Source organism: Lissotriton vulgaris, chromosome 7 (assembly GCF_964263255.1).
Source record: "Lissotriton vulgaris chromosome 7, aLisVul1.2, whole genome shotgun sequence".
Classification (NCBI taxonomy): domain Eukaryota; kingdom Metazoa; phylum Chordata; class Amphibia; order Caudata; family Salamandridae; genus Lissotriton; species Lissotriton vulgaris.
This window is the reverse complement of record NC_141695.1, coordinates 1,701,483,750-1,701,500,643: the sequence shown is the minus strand read 5'-3', so window position 1 is coordinate 1,701,500,643 and position 16,894 is coordinate 1,701,483,750. Positions and strand designations below refer to the sequence as shown.

The window sequence follows — 16,894 nt, the reverse complement described above, 5'->3', positions numbered from 1 at the left end:
TTTTTTCTTAACATTTTTCTGTTATTAGTGTATTTTAAAAACATTGGGAAAGGTTAGTCCCCACAAGGCTGGTGTTCACACATAGTCCCCACAAGGATGGTAACACGTGTATGTGTGTGTGTGTGTGTGTGTGTGTGTGTGTGTGTGTGTGTGTGTGTGTGTGTGTGTGTGTGTGTGTGTCACTGATAGAAAAAGTGACTGTATAAAACCTTTCAGAAACCTTTTTTAAAAGGAAATGGAATGTGGGACAGTGGTAGCCAATGGGCTGCAAAGAAAAGCATAAGAAAGGAAAACTGGCACTATGCCTTTAAGGGCCTTACAGAACACCCTCTATTCTATCATGCCACACAGGTGACAGTTAGGTCAGTTCACTTTTCTGGCTCCTCGAAACGGGAACCTGGGCACTGAGCTCATCCTGTCATACCCCATTATGCTTTTGCCGTTTGTTCTCTTTTATTATCACCTTTTTCAGTTAGATAGATGCCATGAACTCTGCAGTCTTCTTTGCACTGTTTAAAGATCTCGTTACCTAAGTGCTAATGCAAAGAGTTTAGGAAGGTGGAATCTGACTGCATGGTTACCCCCACTCTTTTCCTGGTGTTTTGCTGGTTTTCGACTAGTCTGACTGGGATCCTGCTAATGAGGACCTCAGTTTATCTACTTTCTCCCTAAATTGATTGCATATACTTTAGGTGTACTCCAGATTGGATACTAAAGTACCCTTATCAGTCCCTAGTATGGTATACTATGTACCCAGTGCATGGGTACTCCAGAGCCCTCCCAGGGGCTGCAGCATGTATTATGCCACCCCTGAGAGACCATTCAAACTGACACCACAGGTCTGCTACTGTAGCCTGTGTAAGGTGGTGCATGCACCCCTTACTTAGATATAGGTTCACTATATCTATCCTATATCACTGCACATATACACCTATCAGTCACCCCTATGGCAGGCCTTATCAATCCTGAAGACAGGTAACTGCTAACTTTAAAACGGCTGCTTGGAAACATGTCGTGTTTGGTGTTAAACACCTTGGAATCATACCTCCTAGCCAGTAACTGGCAAGGGAGGTATGATTCTACCCTCCTAAAGGGACATATGCGACACACAGGTACACCCGGTACCAGCTTTATCGACCTGGGCATCACAAAATGGATGCTTCCAGCCATAGACACAAGTCTGCTCTCCTCCTGCGGAGCAGGGGAAGGCTTGACAATAGGCTTCTTGTCACAAGAAGGTGTAACCACCTCCCAGACAGGCTTTAGTGTATTGGGGCTGGGTGGGTGCACTCTGAGAGTGCTTTGATGTCTGCACTGGGGGCACATTTGGTCTCCTTGTACTTAGTCCAGCTCAAACCAGTTGCAGGAGTCATTTGCCCCTGCTCTGACGCAAAACTGGACAAAGGATTTGGGTGTAGCCACCCCTCAGTCCGGACCCTCCCATAGGTGGGTCCCCAGAGTTTGTCCCACCCCTTCCTTGGGTATAAAGTAGGAACCCTATACTACAGGACTTTGGATTTTACCTGGACTAAACTCTGCTACAGAAACCAAGTACTTTGACGATCTACACTACGCTGGATGACTGAAGAATCTCCCTTGGAGTAAATTAGTTACTCCCCTGCAAGTCAGGCACCTAAACGCTTCTGACTGGTTTGCATCTCTCGAGCTCCTGAGGACTCCAATGATTTCTGCAACACAGGAGGTGGGTTCCCGAAGTCTCTGAGGTTGATCTGCGCTCTCAGCTATTCTGAGGACCGTATCCCTTGTGGGGACCGTGCAACCCAAACCCCTGTGCACCGTGTACTTTTGCAGCATCATATGCTTTTCAGCAATCCCTGAGGCTGTGCTTTGGGCTACTTGTAGACCTGACCCTGAGCAGTGTTTCTACCAAAGATTTCCGGCCTACACGCCACGAGTGTTCCGTGGGCTAGTATTTTGTGATTCAGCTCGAGGTCCCTTCGCGATCCCTGGTCCTTTGGCATGTGGGTCCCTGTGAAGGTAACTTTGACTTTCCGTGGGCTTTTATGGTAGATCCAGATGTGCCCTGACTCCTTCGTGGGACATTGATCATCGTCGACGTCTCCTTGTCCCAGTGGCTGCAGAGTCAAGTATTGTGTCAACTCATCTGAAGCACCCGACATCGGTTGGCATTCGTCTACCTAGCCCTTGGTCACCCTGAAGTGATCCAGACTCTGTCCCCTCTGCTTTCAGGTTCTTCTCACCTCAAATCCAGGCTTGGATTCCACCGGACACTTTTTATATTCCCGCCACCAGCACTTTTACGCATCACCCCATTGAAAACGACAAAGGTTTCCAACATCACTTGACACCTATGCACCCGTCTTCCATGGGTTAGGTAACACGGTTACTCCGGTACTCACAAATGTGCTGCCTTAGAATCTTCTATGTTTGAAAGGGTTTGCTCAAAGTCCTCTCCAAAGTGTCCTTAATCTTTAAAATTCCAACCGTGGCTGTCCATAGAGTTGTACGGAGCCCGCGTCTGTGTTCTCACACTGCGCCTGTGATCAGTGGGTCCCCTGTGTCACTACTTTGGGTGGTTCCTTGGGGTCCCAGCGATTCTACGTGCTCTAGACACTGTGTCTAGTCAAGTCGTGATTGCTTTACCACTTTCTTAGTATATGGTTTGGTCTCCCCTTGGAGCCCACTGTGTATTGTGCTATTTACTGTTGTTCTAGTGATTTAATATTGTGTGCTTTGTGCTCTAATCTCATAAAAAGGTTAGTAGAGAGTATTTAGTAATAAGTACATCTATTCTATATATCCCATGTGTGGTTCATCTTTCATTTGGTCATTCAGGAGGTTCTGATCTGGTAAAACAAGCTGCTTTTAAGGTTGCCTGATATGCTTGTCTGTTTATTTAATCAAATACCCTAAAAGGTGGTGCTGATTAGTTAAAAATCTCTGTTTCCTTCTGACCTGAAAGGTCCTCTGGTATGCTGGCTTGTTGTTTATTTTTTCAGCTGTCCTGCCAAACAATTAAAGGCCTCCACTCCCTGCTCCGGTTTCCTGCCAGAGACCATGTCTAATTGACAGGAAACGCTCAATAATCTTCAGAAAGGCTCCAGTGCTTAGTATGTTTTATTCAACCTTCAATTTCCTGTTCCAGTCTCCCACTGTAGACAGCCTTCTGATTGACAGAAAGCACTCAGTAATCTTCTAGAAGGACCCAGATAAACACTAGTACGTCAGGCTTTAAAACCCAGCCCCTAGCTTGGCTTTATCAATCTGTATGAAGAGATGGCTGTGTGTCTTATTCAACACAGTCTTTTGGTTCCAAGCCCCGCCGCCAGCAACAATAGTAACCTGCACAACTTCACTTGGAAGCGGGGGAGCAGCAACCCCTCTTGGAGATCAGCCCCTTCGTGATAGCTTCCAACTATCGTGAAATTCCAGTTTTTGATATACCCTTTTCTGTTCAAGGACACCCTAGCAATTTCAGTTTGAATATGAAATCGATGTCTAAAGGAAAAGGTCTTGTTGTGTGAAGTAACACAATGTTGATGGCAGATAAAGATTTCTGAATGATCTGAGCATAGACTGAAGAATACATGCTCAGGATTCCGCACAGGCGGTCAGTGCTCTAGGAACATAGGCTCAAATTTCTTATAGTAATTCTTGTTTGGTATGTTTAATGAAAGACTCACATCTGAGGCTTATTCTGAAGTATTTATGTATGGTTGCCTGTTGGGATTGTATTCCTATTGCAGAGTTCTTCTCCTGATTGATGGGATGCACCTACCCACTAGAACTTGAAGACTCCCTACTCAGAAGGAGTTACAAACACACTTGCCATCCTTTTCACTGGCGATCCAGTTAGACTAGACACATCACTCTTATCTCTCTCTCTCTAGCCAATTCCCATTTCTCTCCAGGTTTAATCACCTGTATCATTCAGTTCATCTGATACTAGGGATTAACCTCAAGGGGGCATGGTGAAAGATCTTCGCTTCTGCAGTAACCCTTGGAATTTAGGTGCATGGCCATTGGTGTGACACTGCTTTTTTGGCTAAAAAATAATTGGAAACCTTTTCAAAACCCTGACTTGTCAGTTATTCAACGTCTTTCCAGACATACAACCGATTTAGACTTCTTTCTGACAGAAAAGTATTTTATTTTCTTGTCTAAAATGCCTCCACTTTTTGTGAGTTGCCCTTCCTTTGGGAAAAAGAAAGCGCAATCAGACCTCCACAAAGTCTGCTTTCTTTGCCTTCCAGAAGACGACCTTCCAGAATCCTGCCGCCATTTTAATCATTTTCCAAGAAGAATGCTAAAGGACAGCGAGAAGGTCAGGCTGCGTGGGCTCCAAGGAAGAAAACAACATGAAGAGGCAGCTGGATCATCAAGAGGTTACATAGGAAAGGTCAATTCTCCATCAGCCCACCCTCTTCCCACACCAAGGACTCTACCAGGGCAAATTTAAGGAAAGAAGACACCATAAGAAGAGTGTTGAGTTGATTCCCATTGCTGTCAAGGAGCATAACGTCGACGAGCATGATGTCAAAGATAGGCAATTTCCCTACATGATCGCAATTATCAGGTATGTCGATGAGACACCCAACATCAAAACACCGTTTGGCATCAAAAGAAACACAGTAGTCACCGCCCAAACTTTACTAAACTTCACCATAGTCGGCGACGAATACTCCACCACAATGGATGTCGAAACTACCATCGTTAATGTGACTAACTCCATTTAAACTACATTCGACATCAGAACAAGATCTCTAATGCCGTCTGTTCAAATTTCACCACAGTGGCTTCAAAGACACCAAAAAGTACCTGGCAGTCCTGATACAGATTATTCATGAACGTACTCTACATCTCGAGTAGTGGCTGAGATACATTTATCCAGTACTTCACCAGGAACGTCCATCCCCATGGAGGCACCATGGTTCACTTCCTGTATCTAGATCTAGAGAGAGGTCTTCTCATTCTCGGTCCTGAAGATGGAGGAGACAATCAGGAGGACACGCTCTCATTAAAAAAGACAGAAACCATCTTGGACAGCCTCCTCCCATCTTCTATCAAAGACTACTCACCTACACCGACAGATATACTCACCTGTTGACCTTCAGGAAGGTGCTGAAGACATGGCTGATTAACCTTTGACTCTGAGTTAAGACCTCACGGCATATGTTTACTTGATGAGCCAGCGCCTTGGCACCTTCGGGTAATTGTATTGCGCTTTATACATTTCTTTTTAATTTCATTTCATATACCTCCAACAACAGTCTCACCATTTGACGACCTTATGACTTTCAAAGATGTGTTAGTGAGACGAGTAGCAAGATTGAACATTGGCATGGACTCTCCAACTACCTCAATATCAGTCATATTTGAGACCTTACATCAAAACATATCTTCAAGGCCCTTACTTCTGTTGGTATCGGGTATTCATAAGCCTGATATGCAGCTGTTCCTTACACCTGCATCAATAAAGTCTGAATTTTTACACTCCTAAGAAAGTACAAACTGCCATATCAGGACCTTCTGTTTTTTTCAGACAAGATCCTGCACCAGAATCTTTTATTGTGGCTGCAGCAAGAAATTCACATGCAGTAGCTCCTTAGTCCTCCATCCAACCAGACAAAGAAAGTAGATGTAGGGACTCAGTAGGCAGGAAGATGTATGATACATCTGCATCTACAATGATGGTCACAAGTGCTTCTGCTCTTTTGGGGAGATATGATAGTTCCCTATGGGATTCTTTCCCAAACTATTGTGACAAGTAGCCTAAAGAAGACAGGCAAGACTTTCAAAAGGTATCTGATGAAGGAATGCATGTCCTCAATCAGATGTTTGTTAGAGCAGTCGATATAGCAGACCTAGCGGCGCCAGTTGTTGCCATGGAATCTATATGAGATGCAGTTCCTAGCTTAGGTTGACATGTCTGAAAACAGAAGCGCAAGAGAGAATTAAAAAATTACCTTTTTCAGGAACTACATTGTTTGGCTGAAGTGCAGATGACGAAATGTCGCACATAAATATAGAAATTGAGACCTTGAAAGCGGTTGGTTTTGAAACAAAAAAAGATTATGATATGCAGTACTTCTCTCAGAGGGTAACGCCCTCATTTGTCTCATTACTTAAGCCTTAATAGCCTCGAAGACCCACCTGTAGTAGTAGAGCCAGAACAGCAACCACAACATGCCGTCAAAAGGAAACCTCCTGCCAAACAATGACTTCCTTTTCCCCCCGTCCTGTTAGTCATTTCCTAAACACATTGTTGTAAGTTGTGCTTAATAAATGCCATGGAACATACAGCTGTGTCCTGAGTAAACACCCTCATTATCATTTTTCTTTGGGATGGATTATCTTTGAGTTGGTGTGCTCCTCCAACCATGGACTCAACACCTCCGAGGGGCTGAGGGTGCTTAACGGGAGGCGGAGTTTGTGAACTTCAGGAACAAGTATGCATCAAACAGATACACAAAATGTGATATAATTTAAATTCACTAACAAAAAATATACAAAAAGCTACATTTTAATGTGCAGGTGGGAGCTTTTTAGGTCGAGCAGTGTCTGCTCGAGACCTATTGTTGCCCGTATTTGGGAATGTGGACACGAGAGTGGCACGAGCGCAGATTTGACCTCGTGGACGCGCACGGCGCCGTGCCCCTCTCGAGCCTCATATTCCCGTGCGCACACAGCCAGCCTCCACACCCCTGCACACAGACCACACAGGCACACGTATACACGCTGCCGCCCCCCACCACACACACACATACACGCAGGCAGGCACACACACAGGTACAACACACGCAGGCACATACAAGCGCACCCCCCCCCCCCAGGACTTACATACACACACAAACGCACACACACACTCCCAACCCCGCTCACCGGGCACACGCAGGGCTTCCATCACTCGGGGGGCGGGCACCGTCAATGTGCCCCGACGCCCCCTCTCACCGGCTCCTCTCGTCCTGTCCCTCCGTGTCCAGACTCCGCAGCCCGCTCCGTTGTTTCTCCGCCCCTTCAGGACAGGTCGTGCGTGTCACGCCTCTCCTTTCTCCCGGCCGGAAATCCTATTTGCGTGTCAGGCCTCGTTCTGAACAGCTGTCATTCAGAGCGCTGCTGCAGCGACTTCCGGCCCCCTCTGCTAAACGCTGGCTGTAGTGCACTTCTGCAGCCTCCCTCGGGACGTTTGTTGATGGGGGCAGTCTAGTACACAATTGTCCCTCAGCGCTGGGAGGCTGGCCTGTGATGTCAATGTGCTCATGACAGCTGGACGCTGAAGGGACAGGAAGGGAATGTTCCTCAAATTTCTTGGTTTAGTGCCAGCAGCGTTTGCCGTGTGCTTGGCCTGCAGCTCCCGGGTGCCTGGCGTTCTTCCGTTATACATACTCGGTCGGCAGCAAAGGCCTGGCGCTGACTCATGTGGTTTGACCCAAATCACGCAAGTGCGAGTTCGCAGCGCTGGGAGGCTGGCCTGTGATGTCAATGTGCTCATGACCGCTGGACGCTGAAGGGACAGGAAGGGAATGTTCCTCAAATTTCTTGGTTTAGTGCCAGCAGCGTTTGCCGTGTGCTTGGCCTGCAGCTCCCGGGTGCCTGGCGTTCTTCCGTTATACATACTCGGTCGGCAGCAAAGGCCTGGCGCTGACTCATGTGGTTTGACCCAAATCATGCAAGTGCGAGTTCGACAGGGGGCTCCCATCCCTTCAGAAATGATCAGTACACAGAGGGATTGCGGAGCGGGTCTGCCAGTGCTGCAGGCCTTGCATAACACGACGGTGACCGGCAATTAGCTCACATGGTTGGTGTGCAGGCACCTGTGTAGGGCGAGTTCCCCGCAGTACTCTGGTTAGAACAGGTTGCACTTGCACAGTTACATGCGGAAAAGAGTTCACTGCCCTTAAGAGCTAATAGGAAATCTGGGTTTTGTCGGATGGGTAATAGAAATCCACGCCCCTGCAGGAATTACAGTAATTCGATCCTTCGGGACCGTGTCTCAGCTTGTGTCAGAGATGTGATGCCTAAAGTCCGCACCTGCGATTCCATAGGTGACGTGGTCTGCACTTCTGCAAATGTAGATACTGTAGACTACAAACGCCTGGCTTAAGCCCCGTAAGTCGTCGTAAAATGACAACCAGTGCCTTATCAAACAGCTACATCTATAAATAAAACCACCGTAGCCTCCTTGGCTTACCGGTCATAGGGTTTAGCAATGGAGGCTAGGTTCCCAGTCCCATTTCCTACTTGCTGTGACAAGTCACACTTTTAGTCAAAATGTAGGGAAACCACAGAACGGGGCTTCAGCTGGTCAGGCATCCTTATATGTTTGAGAATCATTTCAGTCAGCCCCGTTCTGGGGGAATATTGGCCTGAATATTACTTTCATAATGGGGACATCCTAAAGACATGAGTGTATTGTCCACAGTAACCGCAGGAGGGTTCCATAGTGCCTTGATATTAAGAACCTTCATTGAACCCACTCTGCCATTTGGGAATGAATGTACCTGTGCTACGCCAGGGTTGCACCAGAAATTGCTTGAATTATCCAGGTACTTGTTCACGTCTGAGACATAAGGGATGAGAACCTCCCCTGATGCTGTCCACCCTCACACACCGCACCCTCATATACCGCACCCTCACACACACTGCACCCTCACACACACTGCACCCTCACACACACCGCACCCTCACACACCGCACCCTCACACACCGCACCTTCACACACCGCACCCTCACACACCACAACCTCACACACACTGCACACTCACACACACCACACCCTCACACACACCGCACCCTCACACACACTGCACCCTCGCACACACACCGCACCCTCGCACACACACCGCACCCTCACACATTGCACCCTCACACACTGCACCCTCACACACTGAACCCGCACACACTGCACCATCACACACCGCACCCACACACACCCACACCCACACCCATACACTGTACCCACACACACACCGCACCCACACACACACCGCACCCACACACACACCGCACCCACACACACACCACACCCACACACACTCTGCACCCTCACACACACACTCTGCACCCTCACACACTCTGCACCCTCACAAACTCTGCACCCTCACACACAGCTTATCTGTTATTTTCTTCATTCATTGGAAAGTTTACTCCCTTTAAGATCTGAACACAGCTGCCTGGTCCTGTTTATGGCTAATAGATCATGTCTGCAGCCACACTGCACTCACACACACCGCACCCTCACACACCGCACCCTCACACATCGCAACCTTACACACACTGCACCCTCACACACACTGCACCCTCACACACACTGCACCCTCACACACACCGCACCCTCACACACACCGCACCCACACACCCACCGCACACACCCACACCCATACACTGTACCCACACACACACACCGCACCCACACCGCACCCACACACACACCGCACCCACACACACCACACACACTCTGCACCCTCACACACACTGCACCCTCACACACTGCACCCTCACACACACTGCACCCTCACACACTGCATCCTCACACACTGCACCCTCACACACTGCACCCTCACACGCCGCACCCTCACATACACTGCACCCGCACACACACTGCACCCGCACACACACTGCACCCGCACACACACTGCGCCTGCACACACACTGCACCTGCACACACACTGCACCCGCAAACACACTGCACCCTCACATACACTGCACACTCTGCACCCTCACACACTCTGCACCCTCACACACTCTGCAATGGAACATACACTCCAAATACCACTCAGTGCCACTTAATTATATGCAACATAATTGCACACCTCATACTTACACTCTACTCAATGCAACATAAATACACTTTATCTATCTGTCTATCTATCTATCGCCCTCACTCTATCTATCTGTCTCTCTATCGCACTCACTCTATCGCCCTCACTCTATCTATCTATATATTGCCCTCCCTCTATCTATCGCCCTCCCACTATCTATCTATTGCCCTCCCTCTATCTATCGCCCTCCCTCTATCTATCTATCGCACTTACTCTATCTATCGCACTCACTCTATCTAGCTATCGCATCACTACAGCATCACTCAGCACCACCACAGCATCACTCAGGGGCACCACAACATCAGTATGCGCTACCACAGCATCACTGAACGCCACAGCATCACTCGTCACCACCACAACATCACTCAGCGCCACCACAGCATCAATATGTGCAACCATTCAACAACAACTGGTTCAACTATGTTCTCTCAATGTTTCAAGCTTTATTACAAATGTCACAAAAAGATGTTAATATTTCACTTCTGTTCTTGGATTTCCGTCACAATAAAATACAATGAACATAATCTTTAAATATTTACAAAAGCTATTGCCATTATAAATTACAATAACTTTTATTTCAGTATTAATTCTTTATAAAATTAAAAGCCATTTTTATTTGTAATATCAATACATCTAGGTCACGTAAATACAACACATATCGCATTACAAATGCTATAGGTGTCACATTTGCGAAAGTTAAAACTATTGGCATTGTAAATGACAAAGCTATTAATTTCGCTATTTTCAAAACCAACACATAAATAAAAAATGTGTCATTTACAGTACCAATAGCTCAAACTTTCCTAATGCGAGACCTATTGCATTGCAAATGCTTGTTGAAATTTGTCTTTATTTTTAAATGACTAAGAAATATGCTAAACTCGTGCTCATCACTTTGTCATTTTGGTCTTATTGCACCTACTCTTAATGTAGACACATACTAGTACTTCAATTGAGGACACAAATCATCCATTCTTCTGTTTTCTGTTTATGCACTTTTCACACAGATCATGTTAAAGATAATAATTGAGGGCCCGATTATGACCCTGGCGGTCTTTGAACTGTCGGACCACTAGCACGGCTGGCAGACTACCACAAGACCGCCAACACCATAAGTGTTGGCCCATGGAGGGGGTCCCATCTGGCATTTTCACCACCGGGCTCATCACGACCTGCTTTTCTCCTGCCATGATAAGGTCAAAAAGAACAATTGATGGACAGAATGAAGAACAATGTCATATATTCACCCCAGTACAGAGAGAGATATGGGCCTAAATCCATCGTTTTTTTGCTCACCATGCCATTCCAGTTTGAACCCAGCCATATGAAAATCAGTCTTGACCCTGTGCCCAATGAGAACAATCCAGCCCAAACTGCCAGGCCAGGGCCTCCCTGGAATGGAAACAAGCATCCGAGGACTGGTTTCGGGGTTTCCCCCCTCTTCAGCCAGAATAGCTTGACTCCGGTGGCATGGAGAGCACGTGACCCACTTCTGGCATACATGTCCCACTCAGGGTGTCAAATGCAAAAAGAGCAATTGATGACAGAATGCAGAACAATGTCATACATTCACCCCAGTACAGAGATCTGGGCCTAAATCCTTCGTTGTTTTGCTCACTATGCCATTCCCGTTTGAACCCAGCCATTTGCAAATCAGTCTTGACCCTGTGTCCAGTGGGAACAGTCCAGCCCGAACTGCCAGGCCAGGTCCTCCTTCTACTGGAAACAAGCATCCTAGGACCGATTTCGGGTTTCACCCCTCATCAGCCAGGATAGCTTGACTCCAGTGGCATGGAGAGCACAGGACCCACGTCTGGGCATACCCGTCCCACTTGGGTGACAAATGCAAAAAGAACAATTGATGGACAGAATGCAGAACAATGTCATACATTCACCCCAGTACAGAGATCTGGGCCTAAATCATCGTTTTTTTGCTCACCATGCCATTCCAGTTTGGAACCAGCCATATGCAAATCAGTCTTGACCCTGCGCCCAAAGCGTGGGAGCATTTAGACCAGGGATCATGTGTGTGCAGCATTGGGGAAAGGAGGTGCAAATACTGAAGAAGCTCCTTCTTTTGACTATCTGGCTCCTTTACCCCTCTTGTTCTTCCTCCCGTTGGGTCGGCTTCCTGGTTTTCTTTGGACTTGGCCCTCGTAACTTTTGGACTGGAACTCCTGTGCTTCCCGCCATTTTGGGACCCTCTCCTGTTGTTGCTTTTGCCCTGGGTGCACCTTGCCATGTTGAGATGGTTTCCATCGATGCCCACGACCCGGGTCCGCCATTTTGTTGATTCTTGTCCTTTCCTTTGGTCCCTTGGATTCCATCCTGCTGACCTTCAGACATTTCACTTATGCTGGACTGCCTTATCTCTTTCTCCCCCTCACGTCCCCCTCTCTCCTCTCACCAATCTCAGCCTCCAACTCTTCTCCCCCACATACCGCTCTCTACCCCTTTTTATTTTTATTTAAAAAAAAAATTTATTTCTCTTTTCACTCTGTAAATATGTGATATATACTTATCCAAGCCGAATCACTTGTAAAATGGAATCCTGAGAAAATCTACTATTTGTATATATACTTATATAGAGAAAGAGAGAGAAAGAGATAACTCTAACCACTAGTATATGTAGTAGACCTTTGTACTCACTACCATTCCTATGTGATTCTTAGAGTTTATCCATTTGTATCTCTTCCTTGAGTGACTTTACAACTTGTACATTTGCAATTTTTTCTATTTGTATCTCTTCCCTATGTGACTTTACAACTTGTACATTTCCATTTTTTTTCCTGTTTGTATCTTTTATGTAACTCATGTATTCCTAAGTCCTTATGTATCGCAACTGGTTCTTCTTTAAAGCGCTCTGACACCTTCGGGTAATGTTCGCACTATAGAAAATCGCAATAAAAATGGGAACAAGCCTCCTAGGACCAGTTTCGGGGTTTCACCCCTCATCAGACAGTGTAGCTTGACTCCAGTGGCATGGAAAGCACGAGACCCACGTTTGGGCATACCCTTTCATCTCGGGGTGACAACAGGGCCGGACTGGCCGTAGCGGGCACCAGGCATTTCCCCGGTGGGCCGCTGGGGTGGGGACCTGTTTTGGGCCCCTGGGGAGGCGTTTATGTTACTGGGGGCCGGCAATATCGGCCCCCCGTAACTAATTCGGACGAAACTGGCCCTTGCAAACAGTTAAGCCGCACCCCCTCAGCCCCCGTAGGTGGGCCATCCGAGCTGTTTCCAAGGGCCAGTTTCAGTTCCCAGTCCGGCCCTGGGTGACAAATGCAAAAAGACGTGGTTCCCTTGGATCCAAGCTAGCCTGACTAATGAAGGATGAGATACCCTGAAACCATTCCCAGGATCATTGTTTCCGGTCCAGGGAGGACCTGGCTTGACAGTTAGGTCTGGACTGTTCCATGAGGCACAGGGTCAAGACTGATTTGTATACAGTTAGGTCCAAACTGGGGTGGCGTAGTGGGCTAAAGAACAATGGATTTAATCCAGATCTCTTGACTGGGGGAGAATGTTTGAATCATTCAGCATTCCGTCCATCATTTGTTGCAGTTACACTTTTTGCTGTAAGTGGGATGGGTATGCCCAGACGTGGGTCCCTTGCTCACTGTGCTACTGGATTCAAGCTAGCCTGGCTGATGCAGAGTGAGATACCCTGAAACCTTTCCCAGGATGCTTGTTTCCGGTCGAGGGAGGACCTGGCTTGGAAGTTCGGTCTGGACTTTTCCCATGAGGCACTGGGTCAAGACTGTCGGGATGCAGCTGGATTGGCGGAGTGTTATCGACCTCTGCCGTGGCAGGCTGGCGGTATGTCTGCCAAGGTCGTGATTGGGTCCTTAATTTTTAGTTTCCATTTTCAAATTCCTTTATATTTACAATGTGTTTTCAAATGTTTTTTTTTTTATTTACATGCACTTCATTAATCTACTAATATTGTTTAATTTCCTAAAAAGTCATGGACACCCCGAGTAGGCATCACAGACCCCCCCAGAGGTCCAGTGGCCACATGTTAAAAACTATTGCTCTATATCTTATCAAAACTAATATAGTTTTCCGTTCCTAATTACCCTTTGTCCTCAAGATCGGCATGTTATTTTGCATGTGTTGGAATGCTAATATGAATAGTAGATTTCTGTCCACACAATAATGCTATGTGTGTTCAGAATTATTACAACCCAATAAAGGGGAGAGCAATCCGTCTTGCTTTAACTCATTCAGTGGTGAACAAGACTGTTAATTTCTTATGGAACCTTAAACCTAGGCTTTTTCATGACTTTGTGAGAGCGCTAAACAGCAATGATTTTACCCCATACTTTCCTTATATAATTGATGAAAAATAAATTTAGCTTTTAGATAGGGAAACATAATTAATTAACAAAACAAGCGCATTCTTCCAATTGATCAAATAAGGGAGTCTTACCTGTTCTTTTGTTTTCATGACCATGTATATAAGTAGAACCTCAAAGACTGGGTATAAATATTTTTCAAAATCTTGATAGAAATACAATACACTTCTATTAACATTCAGCATCTGCATTAGGGAAGCCTTCTGGTTTCTACTCATTAATAGGCCGTACTTAGGAAGGAGTTAGTTCATTGTAATTCTGTTGAGGCACAGGTTATACAGAGAGATCCAGCTTCTCACAATTATAGAGGGATAGACAGGGCAGCTTAAACACATAGAGGCAGGGCAGATGTGAAAAGACAAGCCAGAGGGGTTGAGGTTAATGAGTAGCATTTTCAAACTTTAAACTTTGGGTCCAACAAAGATGCTACAAATGGGTACGTCTCTCCGTGATGTGGCTATTTTAAAGAGGTGTCGCCCGTCAGTGTGCATTTTTGTACCCAGTGCACCACGCTGACCTTTACCACATTACATTCTTATTCAACATAAACATGAGGAGGAGGACAGTTACAAAGATTTATTTTTGTTTCATGTGCCATACAACTCTTTAACATGTGGAAGAGGCTGATTGTGTTGTGAATGTGTTGAAGTGTAGATAACAGTGCTCTTCATTCTGTTTTCTGCAGTGTTCAGACTGAGGGCAGCCTCCAGCTTACAGCAGTATGCAATGCAGGGTGCAACTGTTCAAAGGAGATCTACAGCCCTGTTTGTGGAACTGACAACATTATGTACTACTCACCATGCCATGCAGGCTGCTCGGGAGTCCACATCAACCATGCTGGTGGCCTCAAGGTACACATAATATTACACAAACCAAACATGGCATGTGATCACAAGAGAATGTGTTATGTATTAAAATTACTCCTGAGATTGAAGTTGCATAACTGAAGAGATACAGAAAAATATGAAGTTATATGCTTGTGTTTGCTGGAGGTTCTGAATTACATTTATGCAGTACTATAACATACAATCAACTGCCATTTTGCACAGTAAGACATTATAGAATAAGTCACCCTTTTCCATACCATTTGTACATAACAGAAATGTTTGAAAATATTTTGAACAATCTGTGTTATGTGTACTCTACCAGAATGTACATTTTTTATATTTAGGTTTAATTTCAGAAATATATAAAGATGGTGTTAAGGCTCTGCAAATAAGGGAAGCTCCTCTATGCTATCATTCTAAAGGTCTAAATCTATGGATTATTCCACACTCATAGACAGCAGGGAACTGGCCATTCTTGAAAATCTAGTAAGAACCAATTATGGAGATCCTTTGTGCCAAGTAAGCAAGTTTGACATGTCTCCCCAAAGCCTGCGGACTACCTGCATCATTGCTTGAAAGATTTGAATTCACGGAGAGGTGTTTTTACTATGACCACTAGAAAAAGTGACTATTCAGAAAATGTATTCTCTTTACGAGTAAAAGAGCATTCAACCGTGTGTGTTTCTTTAATGAGTTTGTAAAACATAATCCTAGAGTGATGAATTTCACCTGCCAAAATAAAACTGTTAGATAATAAAATGTGTACAGAGATATATTCATATATTTCAATACATCAGCTTTCTTTCACGCCTGGCACACCAGTACATTGTAAGCACAGAGATAAAGGATGGTTTGTAGTGGATCAAAATATGTGGATTTAATTTAAAATGGTATACAATTAAACAGATGTAAAACCCATCCAATTGCGATTTTATTAATTGCCAAGCGGTGGCAAGACAGTAAGCCACCCAGATTCTCATATTGGTGGCAGAGTATGTGCGATATTCAGGAGATTGAGATTGCAATATATAAACTCTAAAGAGAGAAAATGGAAGGAAATGAAGTTGGGGCCAAATTCCACTGACAACGTTATTGATTGCTAAGATGTATTGAGGATATTGACTAAAATGAATGATAGAAGCTATTTTCTCGTTGTTTATATATGTAAATTATTTATCCTAGCCAAGTTGTGCGCTGATGGATATTCTATATTGTCCTATATATTTTTTAATTTAATTTGTTACTTGGCGCTCATTGTTCCTCAATAAAAAAATGTATATAGGACTTATCCCTTCAGAAGAGATAGGGTGTCCTACATAAAAAACACGAACAGTGAACATTTAAAAAATTTCTATTTTTTTTTTAACTGTCTTTTTCCTATCCTTCAGTATTTGCAACACTGGAACACCGGGAAACCATCCTGGAATGCTTGCACTCCTACAATTCTTAAGCAATATGTAACAAAAACACAGTTAGCTTACAAAATATAAAAATAGCAATAATGTATATAACCCTAGGCACATCTTGGACTCTCCTCTTCCTCCTACATACTTCAGGTGTTTAAGATTGACTTGAAATATTATAGCTGTACCTCCTTTTATAAACCGTAGCGCTAAATGAAATTTGTTTTTTCCCAGACTTACCATAACTGTAGCTGTATCGGTGACAATGTGTCCATGAATGTCAACCAGGCCAAAGCTGGAAAATGCTCATCTTCCTGCCAGAAAATGTCTGTTCTCCTAATTTTCATCTTTGTTGTCATTTTGTTCACCTTCCTCTGCAGTATTCCTGCTCTGACAGCAACACTAAGGTAAGATGGGACGGTATGGGCCTTCAACATTCAAATGTCAATCCCTGAGAGGTACAGAACATACTCAAACCCATTTCCGTCTTTTGCAGCAGTTTC

At 45.2% G+C, this 16,894-nt stretch overlaps 1 protein-coding gene across 1 annotated transcript in view; it reads left to right on the top strand.

Annotated features, from left to right (window-relative positions):
• LOC147706353 (solute carrier organic anion transporter family member 4A1-like) overlaps positions 1–16,894 on the top strand; it is a 345,292-nt gene that overhangs the window by 256,126 nt on the left and 72,272 nt on the right. The window contains exons 7-8 of the mRNA XM_086932845.1: positions 14,847–15,012; positions 16,626–16,798. Coding sequence (XP_086788971.1) covers positions 14,847–15,012; positions 16,626–16,798 — 339 coding nt within the window. The remainder of the gene's footprint in view (positions 1–14,846; positions 15,013–16,625; positions 16,799–16,894) is intronic.